This window comes from Heloderma suspectum, chromosome 13, assembly GCF_057233095.1.
Source record: "Heloderma suspectum isolate Gila_16-S chromosome 13, 16-S_ref, whole genome shotgun sequence".
NCBI classification, from domain to species: domain Eukaryota; kingdom Metazoa; phylum Chordata; class Lepidosauria; order Squamata; family Helodermatidae; genus Heloderma; species Heloderma suspectum.
Window position 1 is genome coordinate 27967306 of NC_139470.1, and position 16346 is coordinate 27983651.

At 53.3% G+C, this 16346-nt stretch overlaps 1 protein-coding gene across 1 annotated transcript in view; it reads left to right on the plus strand.

Moving 5' to 3' along the window:
• Positions 1-16346, plus strand: part of LOC146336259 (uncharacterized) — a 47506-nt gene that overhangs the window by 30839 nt on the left and 321 nt on the right. Inside the window, exons 16-27 of the mRNA XM_084819270.1 lie at positions 341-436; positions 1232-1312; positions 3347-3529; positions 7027-7158; positions 8082-8290; positions 9326-9464; positions 11127-11210; positions 12308-12498; positions 13477-13555; positions 14881-15096; positions 15725-15803; positions 16240-16342. Coding sequence (XP_084675396.1) covers positions 341-436; positions 1232-1312; positions 3347-3529; positions 7027-7158; positions 8082-8290; positions 9326-9464; positions 11127-11210; positions 12308-12498; positions 13477-13555; positions 14881-15096; positions 15725-15803; positions 16240-16342 — 1592 coding nt within the window. The remainder of the gene's footprint in view (positions 1-340; positions 437-1231; positions 1313-3346; positions 3530-7026; positions 7159-8081; positions 8291-9325; positions 9465-11126; positions 11211-12307; positions 12499-13476; positions 13556-14880; positions 15097-15724; positions 15804-16239; positions 16343-16346) is intronic.

Consider the following 16346-nt stretch of genomic DNA (forward strand, 5'->3'; position numbering starts at 1 on the left):
CCACCACAACCCCAAGATCTCTTTCCCCGTCAGTCACCGCTAGCTCAGATCCCATCAGTGTATACATGAAGTTGGGATGTTTTGCCACAACGGGCAGGACTTTACACGTGCTTACATTGAACTGTGTTTGCCATTTTGATGCCCATTCTCCCAATTTGGAGAGACCCTTTTGGAGCTTTTTGCAGTCCTTTTTTGTTTTAAAGGGATTGCAGAAATCTTCGGGAAATTTGGCCATAGCTGCTCGCCCCTAGCTGGCTGCTGTCTCCCTGAGAAACCCAAAGGGGGGATGCGCTCCTGCATGTTAGAACTGACTGGCTTTTTCCTAACTTCTCTCTCCTAGCTTGCAGAGAGTGTGGAGTGGGCAAAGGCCAGCGCTTTTCAGGAGCAAGCAGCCACCTGCCAGAAGGAAATAGAAAACCTTCGCAAGATGGTCGAGGTAATTACCCAGGATGCTTTGAGGCACAGGCTGCGGCTGGGCTGCCCTTGCCCGGGTGATGATGATGATACACGCGTACCCCCACCCTTCTTTCAAGGAGTTCGCGGTGGTGCTACACTTGGGAGAGGTCTTCCCTTTTATCTCCACAATAGTTCATATTGGGGTTTGTGAGATGCAGCGCCCAGTCCGAGGTCACCCAGTGAGCTTCATAGCCGAGAGGCAATTTGAGTCATGGGGGGCCGTAGCTCAGGGGCAGAGCCCAGGTTTGGATGCAGAAGACCCCTGATTCAGTCCCCGGCAGCATCTCCAGGTAGCGATGGGAAGGATTCCTGCTTGAAGCCCTGCAGGGCAGCTGCCGGTCAGTGCAGGAGACGCTAGACTGACCAGCGGCCTCGCTCCCCATAATGGCGGTGGGGAGCCTCTTTCAGGTCGAGGGGCGGACTCCGTTTCGGAGAAGCTCTTGGGGGCTGCATTCCAGCAGTGGGCGTGGCCTGCAGGCAAAAGGGGTGGAGCCAAAGCACACAAAAATATCCACATACTGCAGCTTCAAACTCTTCCTGCCTCTGGAAAACGCACAAAAGCCATGAAACCACCAAAGGATTGGTTCGGTGGAAGGGGTGGAGCCAGGGACAAGGGGCGGGGCTATGTGGGGAACCCCAGCAGGCCAGGCTGGGAAACCAGGAGGGCCGGACTTGGCTCTGGGCCTGAGGTTCCCCACTTTAGAGCCCATCAGGCAGCTTCCTTTCTTCCGGAACCCAGCAGTTTCATTCCGTGGGCTTTCCGCTTTCCACCCAGGAACGAGATGCAGAGCTTGTCCAGCGGCAGGAGGCCATGCAACAGCAGGCCAGGGAGCTGAAGCAAGAGGCCAAGGAGATGGTAAGGTGCACCGTGCATCCTGCGCCTTCCCCTTCCCTGAGCAGTGCCTTCGAAACAGTCCGTCACGACGAGCGTACCGGCTTGGCCCTTTCTCCACGGGTGCCGCTCCTAAATCTCACGAGGCCCCAGATTGAAACGATGCTTATTCTTGCTTCCCGCCACCGCTTCTCAGAGGGGATCCCTACTCTCCCCGTCTGCAGGCCACGAGAAAATCCTTCCTGCATGGAGGCCCCACTAGCCTTCCCCAGGCTCCAGCGCTGTGGCAGCTGCATGCTGGCTCGCTGCCCCCAGGCATTCGGCACTCCTGGGCAGACGCCACGGGACAACCTGCTCCCTACGAGCGCCGTGGCAGTCCGGGCAGAGCATCAACCGATGTCCCGGCATCCCTGTGGGGGCAGTGGGGCCTCAATCCACGTGGTTCCCAAGCAAGTCCACAGAGCTGACGGAAACCCAGCTTGCAGTCCACGTGGCTTGATTCCTGCAGTGAACACCGACCGGACTGTCCAGCAGATGTTGGTGGGGTGATGCATCCGCTCCGGGTTTCAGTCAGAACTCTCAGGGACTCCTTTAGAGTTCTGACTGGTTCTGACTGAAATCCGGAGCGGATGCACCGCCCATGGACATTGGAGCCCCCAGCCCCCACTGCTGTCCGGGGAAAAGCCCCACCCCACCCCACCCCACGATCTCCTCCGGGACGCTCCTCTTGCGCCTTTCAATGGGCCCCCAAAGCACCTGGCTGCCTGTTTAGCCCCTGCTCCAGCTCTTCTGTCCAGGAGCCCGCATCACCTTCCCTGTGCAACGAAGAAGGCGACTCCGAGAGAGCTGGGAACACCGTCCCCTTCTTCTGCTTGCAGCAGGGTGGGGAACCTCTTCCAGCCCGAGGGCCGCGTTCCATTCAGAGACCCCCTCGGGGGCTGCACTCCATTGGTGGGTGGGGCCAAGGGCCGAGGGGGTGGGGCCAAAATGCCGGCAGTCCGAGCCTATTTGGACTTCAAACTCTTCCTGCCAGCAGCTGGGCCTTCGGAGAGGCGTTTCAACGTTTTAGAAATGGGGGGGGGGAACTGCAGAAAAGCCGGGAAACCACCCAACGCATTCTTTGACCTGCGCCAAGCCCAGGGAGGGGGCTATATCCGAGGAATAGACTCTGTAGCATTCAGAACAGTGGCTGTAAAGCAGGGGAGCAGAAATCTGGCCCTCCAGAAGGCTACGCTCCTTTCCCCCAAACACCAATCATTTGTGGTTTCCTGGCTTTTGTGCATCCCCCCCCCCCACACTTCTAAAAGGGAAGCATCCTAAAAGCCTCTCCCAGCCCTTAGTAAGAGCTTTAAGCTACAATATGCCGATATTTTTGATGCTTTCGGCCCCGCCCCTTTTGCTTTTGGCCCTGCCCACCGCTGGAATGGGGGCCCTGAAACCTTCTCCAAAACGAAATCCGGTCCTCGGGGAGGAAGCGGTTCTGCGCTCCTGCCACAGAGGGACAGCACTTCCAGAGCATGAGCTGACATTGCCTCCGAGGCCTGGTGCGGCTCGGATTCCGGCCTCATTCGGACATCCAGGGCAAACGCCTGGCTGGGCCCTCGTCCCCCTCTTCCTCTTCGAGTCAAGGCACCTGGGCTGGGGGCCTGTCCGAAGGAGCCACCTTCAGCCTCGGAAAGGAAGAGGGGCGCGCAGCCTTCGGCCCCTACGGTCGGCAGGCAAGATGAGGCCTCCGGATTGGCCGAGCTTGGTGCAAGGATGAGGAACCTGTCTCTGTCCTGGTCGACGGAGCTCTGCTTTCTGCCTGCTGTGCTCGGGGCTCCAAGTCGACCGCCTTCCCAGCCTAGATTCGGGTTCCGCTCCCCACAGCCAGGCCCGGCCCTGATTGGGGCCTCCAACCTGTGCCAAGCCCGTCTGTTCTGCGTTTCAGAAGATGGGGAAGAAATCGAAATGCAAAGGCTCGTTGAGATGCAAGGCGGGGGTGGGACCTCAAGGACTGGAGCCTCTGTGGCTCAGTCCCCTGCCCCGAGCCTGGTTTCGCCCTTGTGCCGTCCCCAGGTAGAGACCGCGCTGCTCCGGGAGAAGAAGACATGGGAAGCCGACGCCAGGGCTGCCCTCCAGATGCAGTGCGAGGCCATGCAGGAGCAGGACCGGAGGATGCGGGCAGATCTCCAGAAAGCCCTGGAGGAAGAGCGGGAGAGCAGCCGAGCTCTGCAGGACGAAACCGCCAGCCTCCGTGAGGTGAAGGCCTCTGATACACAAGCGGTTTAAAGGTCAGGGCTGAGCCGCCATTCGCTTGGATCCCACGGGCTCAGGAGCCCTCTTCAGGCCGCGAGGGGAGCGTGGCAATGCCCTTTCTGGCCCCACGCCCTCCGTCAGGTCTCTCTTGTCTGGCCCCACAACTGCGCTCTGCATGTGTAGGCTCCCTGTGCAATTTGGAGCCCTGGCCGCCTGCAGAGTGTCCACACAGACAGCGGGCTCCCTTCCCGCTGCAGGCCTTCCCCTCCCAATGCGTGGAGGGTGGCGGCCCAGGTGGTGAAGGGAGCGCCAGCGAGCATTCTGATCACTGCAGCGCCTGAACAGGGCTAGTGGTAGCCACTGACGGCGGTGGGTTATGTGTTTCAAGGGTCCACATGGATCAGAGGCGCACAACCTTTTCAGCCCTGTGGGCTGCATGTTACATGGTGTGGGGGCCGGCCAAGCATGCATCTGCATGCCCCCACCACCCCGCAACGATCTTGCTATCGATCGTTCTTTCTGGCTGCTACCGGTGGCGGAAAGAGAGTGCTCCGTATGAGGATTTCTGGGGAGGGGAGTAGAAAGTGCAGGCAGTAGTGTTGGTGGCGGGAGGGAATCTTGCGGGGCGGCAGTTCAAGGCACTTTTGGAGGGGGGCACAGGTAGTGCACCTGGACTTAGATAGTCACCAGGGACTCCCAGTGGCAGTTCTGGTGACCAGTACGGAAAGCCTCTACCACATTCCCATGGAGCAATGTGTTGAAGAAGAAGAAGAAGAAGAAGCTGTTTACAACGTAGGGAGCCCCAAAGTGCATCCAGCTGCCCCACTCAGTGTTGTGTGCTGGAGGGGAGGGGTTGCTGCAAACAGGGCCTGAGCATCATTTTGGGGAGGGGTGCAGTACAAACTTGTAACAAGGGCCCTGTCCCACACATGTATACCATGATCCCATCCCATTCATACGGCCCTATGAGTCATGAAAGAAAAGTTTCTATTTTAATTCTGAAATCGCATTTCCGTCATTTCTGAAACCTCTCCATGGCCAGCACTGGGCTTTTTCTAGCAGGCCCCAGAACATGCCCTCTTTTGATTGAACGTAACACCCAGCCTGAAGAAGAGTCCTACAAAGCTTGCTGACTGTTTTGTTACATTTCGGCTGGTCCTAAGAAAAGTATTATGCCGTTGATGTTCTGATAATTTAAACATTGTTCTAATGAACCAGGGCAGCTGCAAACATTTTACAAACAGACCAATTCTCTTTCAAGCTTTATTTTTCTGGCCTTTTTCATTGCAAAATCATTCATTATCTCTCTAAAGTAAATTTTTCTTGCATCTTCACCCTCGATAGACAAATGACTAGGTGCCATAACCCTTCATGCCCTATAGAAGGACACCTGTAAGACTATGCATATTTCACTGAATATTAGTTGCAATTGTGTATTTTGTGTAAACATTATTAGTTTTATAAGATAAGTGGGGGTAGTTCATACCTTTTTCCAAAGTAGGCTTTCCCGAGTTTTTCCCCCCAAATGCAGTATTTCACAAGGAAAATTCTCAAAAAGACCTGTAGGATACTTGTGAAGCGGACGTGTAAGGCGCAATCTTATGCATATTTAGATGGAAAAAAGTCCTGCAACTCCCACTGTTCCCTAGCCAGCATGGCTGGCTGAGGAATGCTGGGAACTGTAGTAATTTTTTCCATCTGAAGGTGCATAGGATTGCACCCTTACAAATCATAGAATCATAGAATAGTAGGGTTGGAAAGGGCCTAAAAGGCCATCGAGCCCAACCCCCTGCTCAATGCAGGAATCCAAGTCAGAGCATCCCTGACAGATGGCTGTCCAGCCTTCAATGCCTCCAGTGTGGGAGAGCCCACCACCTCCCTAGGGAATTGGTTCCATTGTTGTATTGCTCTAACAGTCAGGACGTTTCTCCTGATGTTCAGCCGGAATCTGGCTTCCTGTCACTTGAGTCCATTATTCCATGTCCTGCACTCTGGGATGATCGAGAAGAGATCCTGGCCTCCTCTCTGTGACAACCTTTCAAGGACTTGAAGAGCGCTATCCTATCTCCCCTCAGTCTTCTCTTCTCAAGGCTAACCATGCCCAGTTCTTTCAGTCTCTCTTCATAGGGCTTTGTTTCCAGTCCCCTGATCATCCTTGTTGCCCTCCTCTGAACCCTCTCCAGTTTGTCTGCATCCTTCTTAAAGTGCGGTGCCCAGAACTGAGCACGGTACTCCAGATGAGGCCTAACCAGTGCTGAGTAGAGGGGAACTAGTACTTCCCGGGATTTGGAAGCGATGCTTCTATTAATGCAGCCCAAAAGAGCATTGGCCTTTTTTGCAGCCACATCACATTGTTGGCTTATATTCAGCTTGTGATCCACAACAATTCCAAGATCCTTCTTGCTTGTCGTGTTGTTGAGCCACGTATCCCCCATCTTGTAACTGTGCATTTGGTTTCTTTTTCCTAGGTGCAGAACTTGGCATTTATCCCTATGAAATGTCATTCTGTTGTTCTCTGCCCAGCGCTCCAGCCTATCTAGATCTCTTTGGATTTTGTTTCCGTCTTCCAGGGTATTAGCTATCCCGCCCAATTTTGTGTCATCTGCAAATTAGATAAGCATTCTCTGCATCTTCTCCTCCAAGTCATTAATAAAAATGTTGAAGAGCACTGGGCCCAGGACTGAGCCCTGCGGTACCCCACTCGTTACCTCTCCCCAGCTTGAGAAGGTCCCATTGATCAGCACTCTTTGAGTCCGATTCTGTAGCCAACTGTGGATCCACCGGATCCTTGTTTCATCTAGCCCACTTCGAGCTAGTTTGCTCATCAGGATATCATGGGGCACTTTGTCGAAAGCTTTGCTGAAGTCGAGGGATATGATGTCCACAGCGTTCCCACGGTCCACAAGGGAGGTGACTTGATCAGAAAATGAGATCAGATTCGTCTGGCAGGACTTGTTCTTGACAAATCCATGTTGGCTTCGCGGAATCAAAATCTTTTGGGCCTCCAAATCCAGAAGGAGCGGTAGCTCCTACTGCCCCTGGGATCAATACCTCTGATTATGGTGCTGTTCTCCCCTCCTGGCTGTTCTTCCCTCTTGCTATGTACAGGGAACTCTGGGACTTGTAGTTCTTAACCAAGCATGTCATAACATCCCTGAGCCAGCATCTGAAAGGCACCAGGTTGGGGAAGTCCGAGGCAGACCACGCAAGACTGTTGTTGGCCTACCTCTGGGCTGCTGCATCCCCGTGTTAGCTGTGCCACTATCTCCACACAGTCCTGGAAGTACAGGCTGCTTCATCTCCTGCCATCTCTTTGCCACCTCTCATACCTTGTTCCGCTTTTGCTCAGCCTGTTTCTTCTGACTGAAGGGCCCGTGCAAATCAACAGAGACCGTGGAAGTCGGCTTGTTTTGCTCCCACCCTGGCCGTACAGAAAGGAGAAAGAGCGGGGGCGCGGGCGGGGCTGGCCTTAGATCTCTCCCGGCATGTTTGCATTTTAGAGGATCCGGGAGCTGGAGAGCGAGGCCCGTTCATTTCAGTGTGACAAGCGTGTGGCAATGGAGGAGCTCCGGGCTGTGCTGCAGGAGGAGAAAGCGGAGGCCCTGAGGAGGCTGCGGGAGGAGCTGGAGCAGGTGAGGGGGACGAAGCCTGTGGCGAAACCAACCCCGGATTCCTGGCCCATGTAAACAAGGGTGGTGGCTTCAGGATGATGACTCAGCCGCGTTACGCCTCTCTCTCTCCCCCCCCCGCTTCAAGTCACTCCTCAGAATCCACCTTTGGCTCCGTTAACTATGAACCCCCAAACATGTATCTCCTCCAAATATATGCCAAAGTTTTGTGCTAGTTTTGTGCCACCACCCGAAACTAGCACAAGACTTTGGCATAGGTTCTGAGGTGATGTCGCAATGTTGGGTTTTGTGTGTGTTAACTATGGACCTGCATCTGATGTTCCAGTACACAGTTGTGGGTGGTGGCACAAAACTCGGTATTTGTGGCACAAAGCGGCACAAAACGTTGGTCTATGTTTGGAGGAGATACTAATTTGGGGGGGTTGCAGTTAACGGAGTCTCCACCTTTTCACTAAGCCCTTGGCACAACTCCCTAGTCCCCACGACCGACCGACCAAGTACAGATGTGTATGACCAACGGTGAAATGCATTTTCTCCCTCTGTTCGCCCTCCCCTGTGCCAGGCTTCAGCGCGTGAGCTGCTCAGGGCAGGGCCCTGACTACTGGCTGCTTCTTTGTAAAGTGCGATCTGCATTAGGAAGAGCACTGGACTCTGAGCACTGGTCCCTTTAGCTCCATATTGCTCTCACTGACTGTCAGCAGCTCTGCAGGGTCTCAGTCAGGAGCCTTTCCTAGCCCTCCTCCTTGGAGATGCCGGGAATTGAACCTGGGGCTTTTTGCATGCAAAACACGGGCTCTCCCACTGAGCTACAACGCCTTCCCACATTAATGGCCCTACAGAAATCATAGCAATGATCAGCTGGGTCATCGACAATCTCTGGCCACCCACACAGGCTCTTTGTAGTGTTCCTTCCTCTCTATGCCTAGGAAAGGATGCAAGAAAGGGACCAGTTGAGGGCGAAGCTACAACAGACAGCAGAGCGGAGCGGGGCATCCTTCCGAGAGAGGGGATCTCAGGCACATGCTGAATGGGCAGATCGCTCCCTGGCCCAGGAGATCACTTTAGCGTGCCAACAGCTCCGGGACCTGCTTCCCAAGAAGGCGAGCACACCCAGCCTGGCCCAGATGTTGCATGGGTACAAGTTGATTCAGTGCAAACGGGGCGTGTTGTTGTGCTCCTTCTGCTCACACAGGACTTGGCCCCCAACTGTAGAATGTAGCTGGTTCTTTTATCCCATCTCTCACATGCACTCCTGCCTCCTAGTTTGCCCCTTCCCTTCTTGCTCCTATCCTTAGCTTTGCGGCCCGACTTCATTCCTCCCTCCCTTTGTTTCTCTGATATCTTTTCGCTCCTTTCTCCGCAATGTCAGGTGTGGGCAACCTGTTATCTGCCAAGGGCCGCATTCCCACATGGTGAATAAGTCGGGGGCCGCGGTTGGTGGCGCCAGAGCCAAAAGTGGGTGGTTCGCCCCTTTTCTCTTTCCCTTTCTGGCACTCTTTTCTCTCTCTTTCTGCCGCCCCCTTTTCCCTCTCTTCCTCCTCCTCCCCATCCAGCAGGCTTCCAGGAAACAGACAGGTCGCCCTTGCCAGAGCAGGGGGCTGTTGAAGTCAGGCCTAGGGCTCTGGTTGCCCGTCCCCGCTCAACACGTTCAGTTGAAATGTATGCTCTGCTCTTTATGGGCCTGCTGCAATCCGTAGCCTCTTATCTTTTCTCTCCCTTTGTTTTCCCGCGCACTTGCTCCATTCTTCTGGCGCCGTCTTCCGTCAAGACTGGCAAAACACCCCTGCCCGGGGGGTGGCAGGGGCAGTTATAGCCACGGATAGCGCCGTGGGTGTAGATCTGCCATTGGCGGTGTTCCAGCCCGCAGCAGGGCTCTCGTGGGCCTGTTTGCGGGTTTGCTGTGTGCGTGGCAGATTCACACAGACTGCAGGGGCAGGTACCTTGTCGCCCTCCAGAGGTTGCGACCTACAACTCCTGTGACCGCTCAGGGTTTATCTGTGCCGGCTACAGCTGATGGGAATTGTAGGCCAAAACGTCTGGAGGGCCGCAAGTTGCCCACCCTTGGCACAGAGGAAGTGATAGTGTCACTCTGGATGCCAACGGGACATCAAGTTCCCGGAAGATCGGCACAGGCTCGCCTCCATCTCGGGCTCCCCTTGTCTTTCCCAAGGAGCCCAGCCCCACCCTCCCCCAGCCAGGCCCTCCAGGACTTGCAAGAGCTGTGCGAAGACACCCGGCGCCACCTCCAGGAGCTGCAGCACGAGGCAGAGATGCAGCAGCACAGCATCCGCCGGGTCCAGAGGGAGAAGGTGAGGGGAGCGGAGCTGCCAGTGTCTGGCCAGAAGCAGGCCAGGAGGCAGGCTTGGGAAGACTGCCGGGCCAGGCTGGCGTCCCCTTCTCCTGGGCTTGTGGCTACTGCCTGAGCCTTGTGTGGTGGCTCTTGCGGGGTGAAGGGGAGGGATGGCATTTTTCACCACTTTGGTTCAGTTGAGGCTGTAATGCAGAACCTCCAGTCCTGGGCAGCCTTCCCCAACCTGGTGCCCCTCAGATGTTTCCATCATTCCCAGCCAGCAGGAGGTTGGGGAAGCTCCCAATCATTCCATCATTCCCAGCCTCCTGCTGGGAATGATTCATTCCCATCATTCAAACCAGCAGGAGGTTGGGGAAACTTCCCTAGTATCTCCATTTCAAAGTTCTTGAGTTGCAGGGATGCGGGGGGGGGGGAACGGGGGGGATGGGGGGGACGGGGGAAAAAACTGCCCGAGGCCCTGGACAGCAGCTGCCTCTCAGAATGGGCAACAGGGAGCGAGGTGGACCCCACAGGCGGGCTCTGTGGAAGACAGCCTTGGGTGTCCATTCTAAGTAGGGAGGCCAGGCGCAGAGAGGAGAGGCGCCTGCCCCTTTTGCAGTAGTGTAGAAGAGGGAGATCCAGGCCGGTGCAGCTGCATGCAGGAGCCCCTCCTCTTCCACATCTGGCTACCCAAAGGCTCCAACGGAAGCCAGGGACTGATCCTGTGCATGTGCAGAGAAGGGCAACCAAAATGATCTGGGGGCTGGAGCAACTCCCCGGTGCAGGAAGGTTACAACAGCTGGGACTGTTTAGCTTGGAAAAGAGGAGGGAAGGGGGAGACATGGTAGCGGTCTACGAAACTATGCATGGTGTGGAGAATGTGGCTAGGGAGGCATTTTCCTCCCTCTCTCATGGTACTAGAACCCAAAGGGGGTCATCCCATGAAACGGACTGGTGGGGGATTCAGGACAGATGAAAGGAAGGGCTTCCTCACACAGCACAGAGTCAGACTATGGCGTTCGCTACCACCAGTGGGCGGCTGGTGACTTCAGTTCTGAAGGGGCTACGCTTGCATTCTGGGTTTTGGTTACAACCAGCCAAAGCTCTAAAGGTGCTATCCAAGTTGCTGCATGCATTTTGAGGATAGGGTTCAACACCTGGGTAGCACCTTTAGAGTTTGGGCTGGTGGTAACTAAAACCCAGAATGGAATTACTGCCCCTCCGGAACTGGGGTCACCAGCCACCACTGACTTCCACAAGACACAGTGATGGCCGCCCATTTGGATGGCTTTAAAAGGGGAGGAGAGGAGACACATTCCTGGAGGAGGAGGCCACCCACGGCTCCTGGGCCTGATGCCTATGTGCACCTCCAGCACCAGAGGCAGTCTGCCTCTGTACACCGGTTGCTGGGGAAGATGGGTGGGAGGGTGCTGCTGCACTCATGTCCTCCTTGTGAGATTCCTGTGGGCAGCTGGTTGGCCACTGTGTCAACAGGCTGCTGGACTGGGTGGATCTTGGTCTGGTCCAGCATCAGGGCTCTTCTTTTGGTCTTATGTTCAGATAGTAAAATGTCCTACAACTCGGGAATGCTGGGAGTTGTGGGACTTTTTCTGTCTAAGGGCACAATCCTATGCATGTTTAATTACCCAGCCCACATCAATGTTTTTTTCTGTTGCTTCAGGAGCAAGAGCTGAAGCGGCAGCAGGAACAGCTTCACCTGGAGAGCCAGTCAGCTCTAGAAGCCCTGAAGGAGCAGTTGGTCCAGGTGAGTCCCCCCTTAAGCTCCGTACAGCTGTTAGCAGGTGGCATGTAAATAAAGCCAGTGCTCAATTTGCTTTATGAATCTGCCTGTTAATCTGCAGGATGAGCAGTTAGGTTTTAAAGACCATCCACCCACAGGTGCACATAGAAAGAAAAATGTTGCTGGAGCGTCCACAGTGTTACTTTAAATTGTAAGATGTTTACATGTTAAGTAAGATCACACTGGGTAGATTCTACCACACTTTTTTTTAATGTACCTTTGTACTTTTAACAGTGTTTTGACAGAGATCCATCAGGTGCAACTTTTCCATCACTTCCATCACCCGTGAGGCAGCTAGAAAACTCTTCAGATTGCATTTAGCTACTTTTCTGCCTCATCCCTTCAGCGAGAAGTGTGTTTTCTTCTCCAAACTCTGCTGGGTATCTCATTCCAAAAGCTAAAGAGCAAGCCCCAGCTATCAAGAGACCAGCCCTTGTCATGACCTCTTCTTGATCAACCAATCATCCTGGACTATCAGGCTGACAAAAGGAAGGCCAGCCAGCATCTGTAGCAGTACTGACCAAGTCTGAGCCCAGGGCTATTGCTAGACACTTAGAGGATTCGGGGCCTGGGCCCATAGGACACAAATCAGTGTCAAGTCTGTATATGCAAAATTATATCTACGTGTGCAAATTTAGAAATAATTATGAAGATGTGTTTAAGTTTCACAGGAGGCAAAGGCAGCCAATACATTTCTCATTCAAATAATCCCAAATAAAATAAATTCTTCAGTTCAGTTAGCACCATGGCCCAGATCATCCCAAGCAAATGGAAAAAAGGATTTTCTTAATTGCCCTGCAGGGAGAGATCTGGTGTTGCAGCATGTGGGCAGGGGGGAGTTAACCCTTCCCAGCTACAACTCTCTTTGAAAATCACCTCCTGCATGGCAATTAAGATGAGAAAAAAGTCCTCCGATTGGCTCTGATGACACTCAGGGCACTGTGAAATAGATTGGGGGCTCATGCCCCATGGGCCCCTCGACCAGCTGAGGCTTGCCTTCTTTGCTTCTCCTTTGCGAGTGGCAGGAGGGATTCCACTGATCAAATGTGGTTCCCCTGCAGGAGCACATGAAAGACGTTGCCACCCTGCAGCGCAGCTGGTTGAAGGAGGCCAGGGCGGAGGGAGAGCCAGTGCTCCGCCAACAGCTGCAGGAGAAGGACCGCAAGCTGCAGGCTCTCCAGAGGAACAGGACCCCCTGGAAGGATGTGATGGCCAGCGAGTTTCAGGAGGAGCTGGACACCGAGCTGGAGAAGTGAGTGTCCCAAGAAAGCAGGAAGTCCCTTTATGTATTTCTTTGAGGTATTTATATACCGCTTTTCGGGCGAACCTCACAAAGCGGTTTACTTTAAAAAATAAAAAATCATCAATAACAACTGTGTAATTCCACAGGAAAGACAGGAAACCTACAGGGATTTTAATATGCCAGATCTCTCTTCCCCTCCGGACAAGATGGGCCCTGAGTAACCCTGTGGTACTGGGAAAGGAGGGGTAAAAATGTGAAGGCCTAGAAAAAAACCAGGAAAAAATTGGGTCGGGGTGAGAGATACTTTTTGGAGGAAAAAGCCAGTATTTGGGTTTTGTTTCTGACATTTTTTCATGGATTTCTGGAAAATTTGGCAGGGTGTGTGTGTGTGTGTTTTCTTTCCCATTTTTTTGGTTTTTTTAACTTAATGAGAAGAAACCAGTAATTTAAGGCTTCCCACTCCAGGAAGAGAAACCGACATGGAGCCAATTAGAGTGGCTATTCTTCTCTAATCCTCCAGCTCAGATCATCAGGAAGCAATAAAATGGGCTGAGCCTGTAAACATGGCCGCTTTAAATGAGCCATTATAAAGGACAGACAGGATGCCACAACCAAAAAGGCCCCTCTGCCTGGTCACCATATATTTAACTAGCTGTGCAGCCTGAATGTCATTGCTATTTGCAAGTTTATGGAAGAGCAAGCAAGTGAAGAAATTAATTTCTAAAAAGAGGTGTTGGATGCTGTGCCGGGTGACTTAGAAACTAACTCCTTAAGCCCAGATATTTGGCGCTGAATGTCGCAATGTATGTATTGGTGAAGTACTGGCATTCTGCACTTGTTTACAGGCAGTCTTCTGGTGTTCCATGGTGGCGCTCAAGCATTCGGAACAGGCTTTGGGGCTGAGTAGCCCAGGCCCAGATGAAGTTGCTGCGTTCTACTCAGCTACTCAGAGCATTTGTCTCCCTCCCTCTTTTTCTTCCCTTGCAGGTGCCTTTCCAGAGACAAACCCACAGACTTCCATAGGAACTTGGAGACATCAGAGTCAGAAATTGGACAGTTCTCCATGGTATAGGGGAATGAGGGCTTGGGGGAGTTTTTGTGGGCCTTCCCTATTGGGCAGTGTGCAAGAGGTGGCAATAGGCCTGCTCTCTGGGCCCCAATCCTCCCTGCCCCCCTGGGCCGCTGCTTCCATGTGACTCTGTAGGGACTGGCAGGCTGTTTGGGGAATAAGTGGAAGGAGGCACTCCACATTGTCTAGAGCAGGGCTGGGCAACTTGTAGATGTTTTGGCCTACAACTCCCATCATCCTTCACAATTGGCCATGCTAGGCTGATGGGAGTTGTAGGCCAAAAAATCCAGAGGGCCACAAGTTGCCCAGAGGCTTCAAAAACTGCTTATACCATAGAGTTGGGCTAGAGCTGCCTTCCCCAGCCTGTTTTGGGGAACCATTCCCCAGATGTTTTGGATTACAACTCGCAGCGTTCCTGTCTATTGGCCATGCTGGCTGGGGTTGATGGGAGTTGAAGAGCAAAATACTGGGGGGGGGCAGGATGGGGCATCAGGCTGAGTTAGAGTTATAATTCCATTGTCTGAAAGCAGAACCTGGTTACTTCTGACACGGTTCTTTGTTCCCTCCTGTGGACTGTGGTTGATACCTGGGAGCCTCAGACACAGGCCTTTCCTTGTTTTGGTACTGACTACAGTTCTTTGGGTCGTGGCCCGTGCCAGGTAAACAGGGCTTGTGCCATAGAGATGCAGGTGGGGGACATGGGCTTGTCCCCCCAAATGAATTGATATGCAAACCAGAATGCAATTATGCTTCAGTAGTCACACTTCTCTGAATTTTGCAATGCAGTTCACCTATTTTTTTTTTTAATGCATTAAAATGTGTATATTGGGGAAAGGTTCACATGAAAATGTTTATATTAGTGGGGAAAGCCTTTAAACAGCATTATATAGGGTGAATGCTTGCAAAAATGCATATATTAGTCAAGATTGCATGCAAAAGCTAGGAAAAATGTGCACGCAATTTCGTGGACTTAAAAGTCCACAAAAATTGTGTGGACTTAAAAAGTTGCAAACTGCTGCAGAAACGGGGCTGTAAAAAAAAAGAAACTGGGGCTGACAGATTTGTCCATCGCTAGTAAGGAGGGGGAAGGAATTCCCTGCATTGGCTGACTTCCCAGCTTCCCCCTCCCTCCCCAACCACACTTTCATTTCTGGCTTCTCACTTCTGGCTTCTCGTCTTCTGTACCTTTCCCCTCTGAGCCAAGGCATGTGCTTGTGGAACCTTGGTCCTGGTGTGCCAAAGCCGGGTCCTTGTCCGTCCTGCAGGTGACACACATTTCACAGCTTTCTCCCTCTTCCTCCCCCCTCCCCCGGTTTCCACAGGCCTGGAACAGATACCTCCACCCGCACTCTGCGTGTGCCCCACCGCTGCATGGAGCACCTTTCTCCAGCCAACGCTGTTTCAGCACCCCAAAGCTGCTGCATCACCTGCGGAGACGAATCCGAGAGCTGCAGGCAGAAAATGCCATGTACTTCAGAGGCAGCCTGGACAATCTCCGCAGCTTCCAGGAGGACCTGGCCCAGGCATGCGGAAGCAAGGTAAGAGCTCGTTTCAGATCTCTCCTGCAGGGAAAAGTAGAAAAGGCATGGCTCTCACATCAGTGGGGCGGTGAATGCGCTCCGGGTTTCGGTCAGAACTAGTCAGCACTCTAAAGGAGCTATCCAAGGTTCTCTGCCAGCTCAAACTTTTCAGGACCCCCGCTGGAAGAATGCTGTAGGAACAGGCTCTATGGTTCATACCGTAGAAGCCCCATTCCTAGAGCCTCCTAGGAAGCCAACAGGAGCCTTCAAACACAATTTCCTAAGGTGTGCTGGGGATGCTCTAGGAATAAAGCATCTATAGTAGGAACCATAGAGCCTGTTGCTAGGGCATTTTTACTCCCGCCCCCCATTTTTTCAGGGGGTGGGGGGCTCCTCCAGTCTGCACTTTTTGCACCTCTAACTTAGATCATTTATTACGTAAATAAACCCATTTATTCCACTTGGAATAAAACGGACGTGAGGAAAGAGAGCCTGGTCTTGTTTTCTGACTCCCTTCATCTCACTTCCTATATTGATTTGCCCCTGAAACTGGCAAAATTAACAATCAGAGCATAGCGTGAGCTCCCAGGCTCTTATCCCAGGATAACCATTCACATGAAGAACCCCTGGGGAACCCTCACTTTAGGCCAGGGACGGGGAACTGCTGGCCCGCACAGCCTTTGAGTCTTTCTCCATGGCCCTGCCCCAGCCCCTGCGGCAATCAGGTTAGGGAAAAGGTCCCGTTTATGTGAATGGGACCTTTTTTCCTAAGCCTAATTGTCACATGGGGAGCAGGGGCGAGGGACTGAGGAGAGAGTGGGAGAGAAAAAGGGTGTGGCAAAAAGAAAATGGCTCTTGCACTGCCAGCTCTGGCCCTGCCCGTCCCTGCTATGCAGCCCCCGAGAAATTTTCCCCAAGTGAATGTGCCCCTCAACATAAAAAGGGTTCTCCGCCCCTACCTTAGCTAATCCCATTCGTGCATCGAATCCTCAGCCCCTTGCCCCAGGCACGCTCTGGCTTTTGCCTCTGCCTTATCAGACCACGCCACCTTCCCTACTCACTGCACAGCCAAGCCGTGGTCATAACTGCAACATGCCTAGTGGCCCCACACCCCCAGGTGTAGTCTGCATCCTGCTTCCATCTCCCCTTCTCGCATTTCAGAAGCACCTGCCACCAGAGCTCTCATCCTCTCAGCTCCCCGGGAGGAGCAGCTGGAAGTAGAACAGTCAAAGAAGGCGGTACGAGGGCAAGCAAGTCGGAAATGGTTC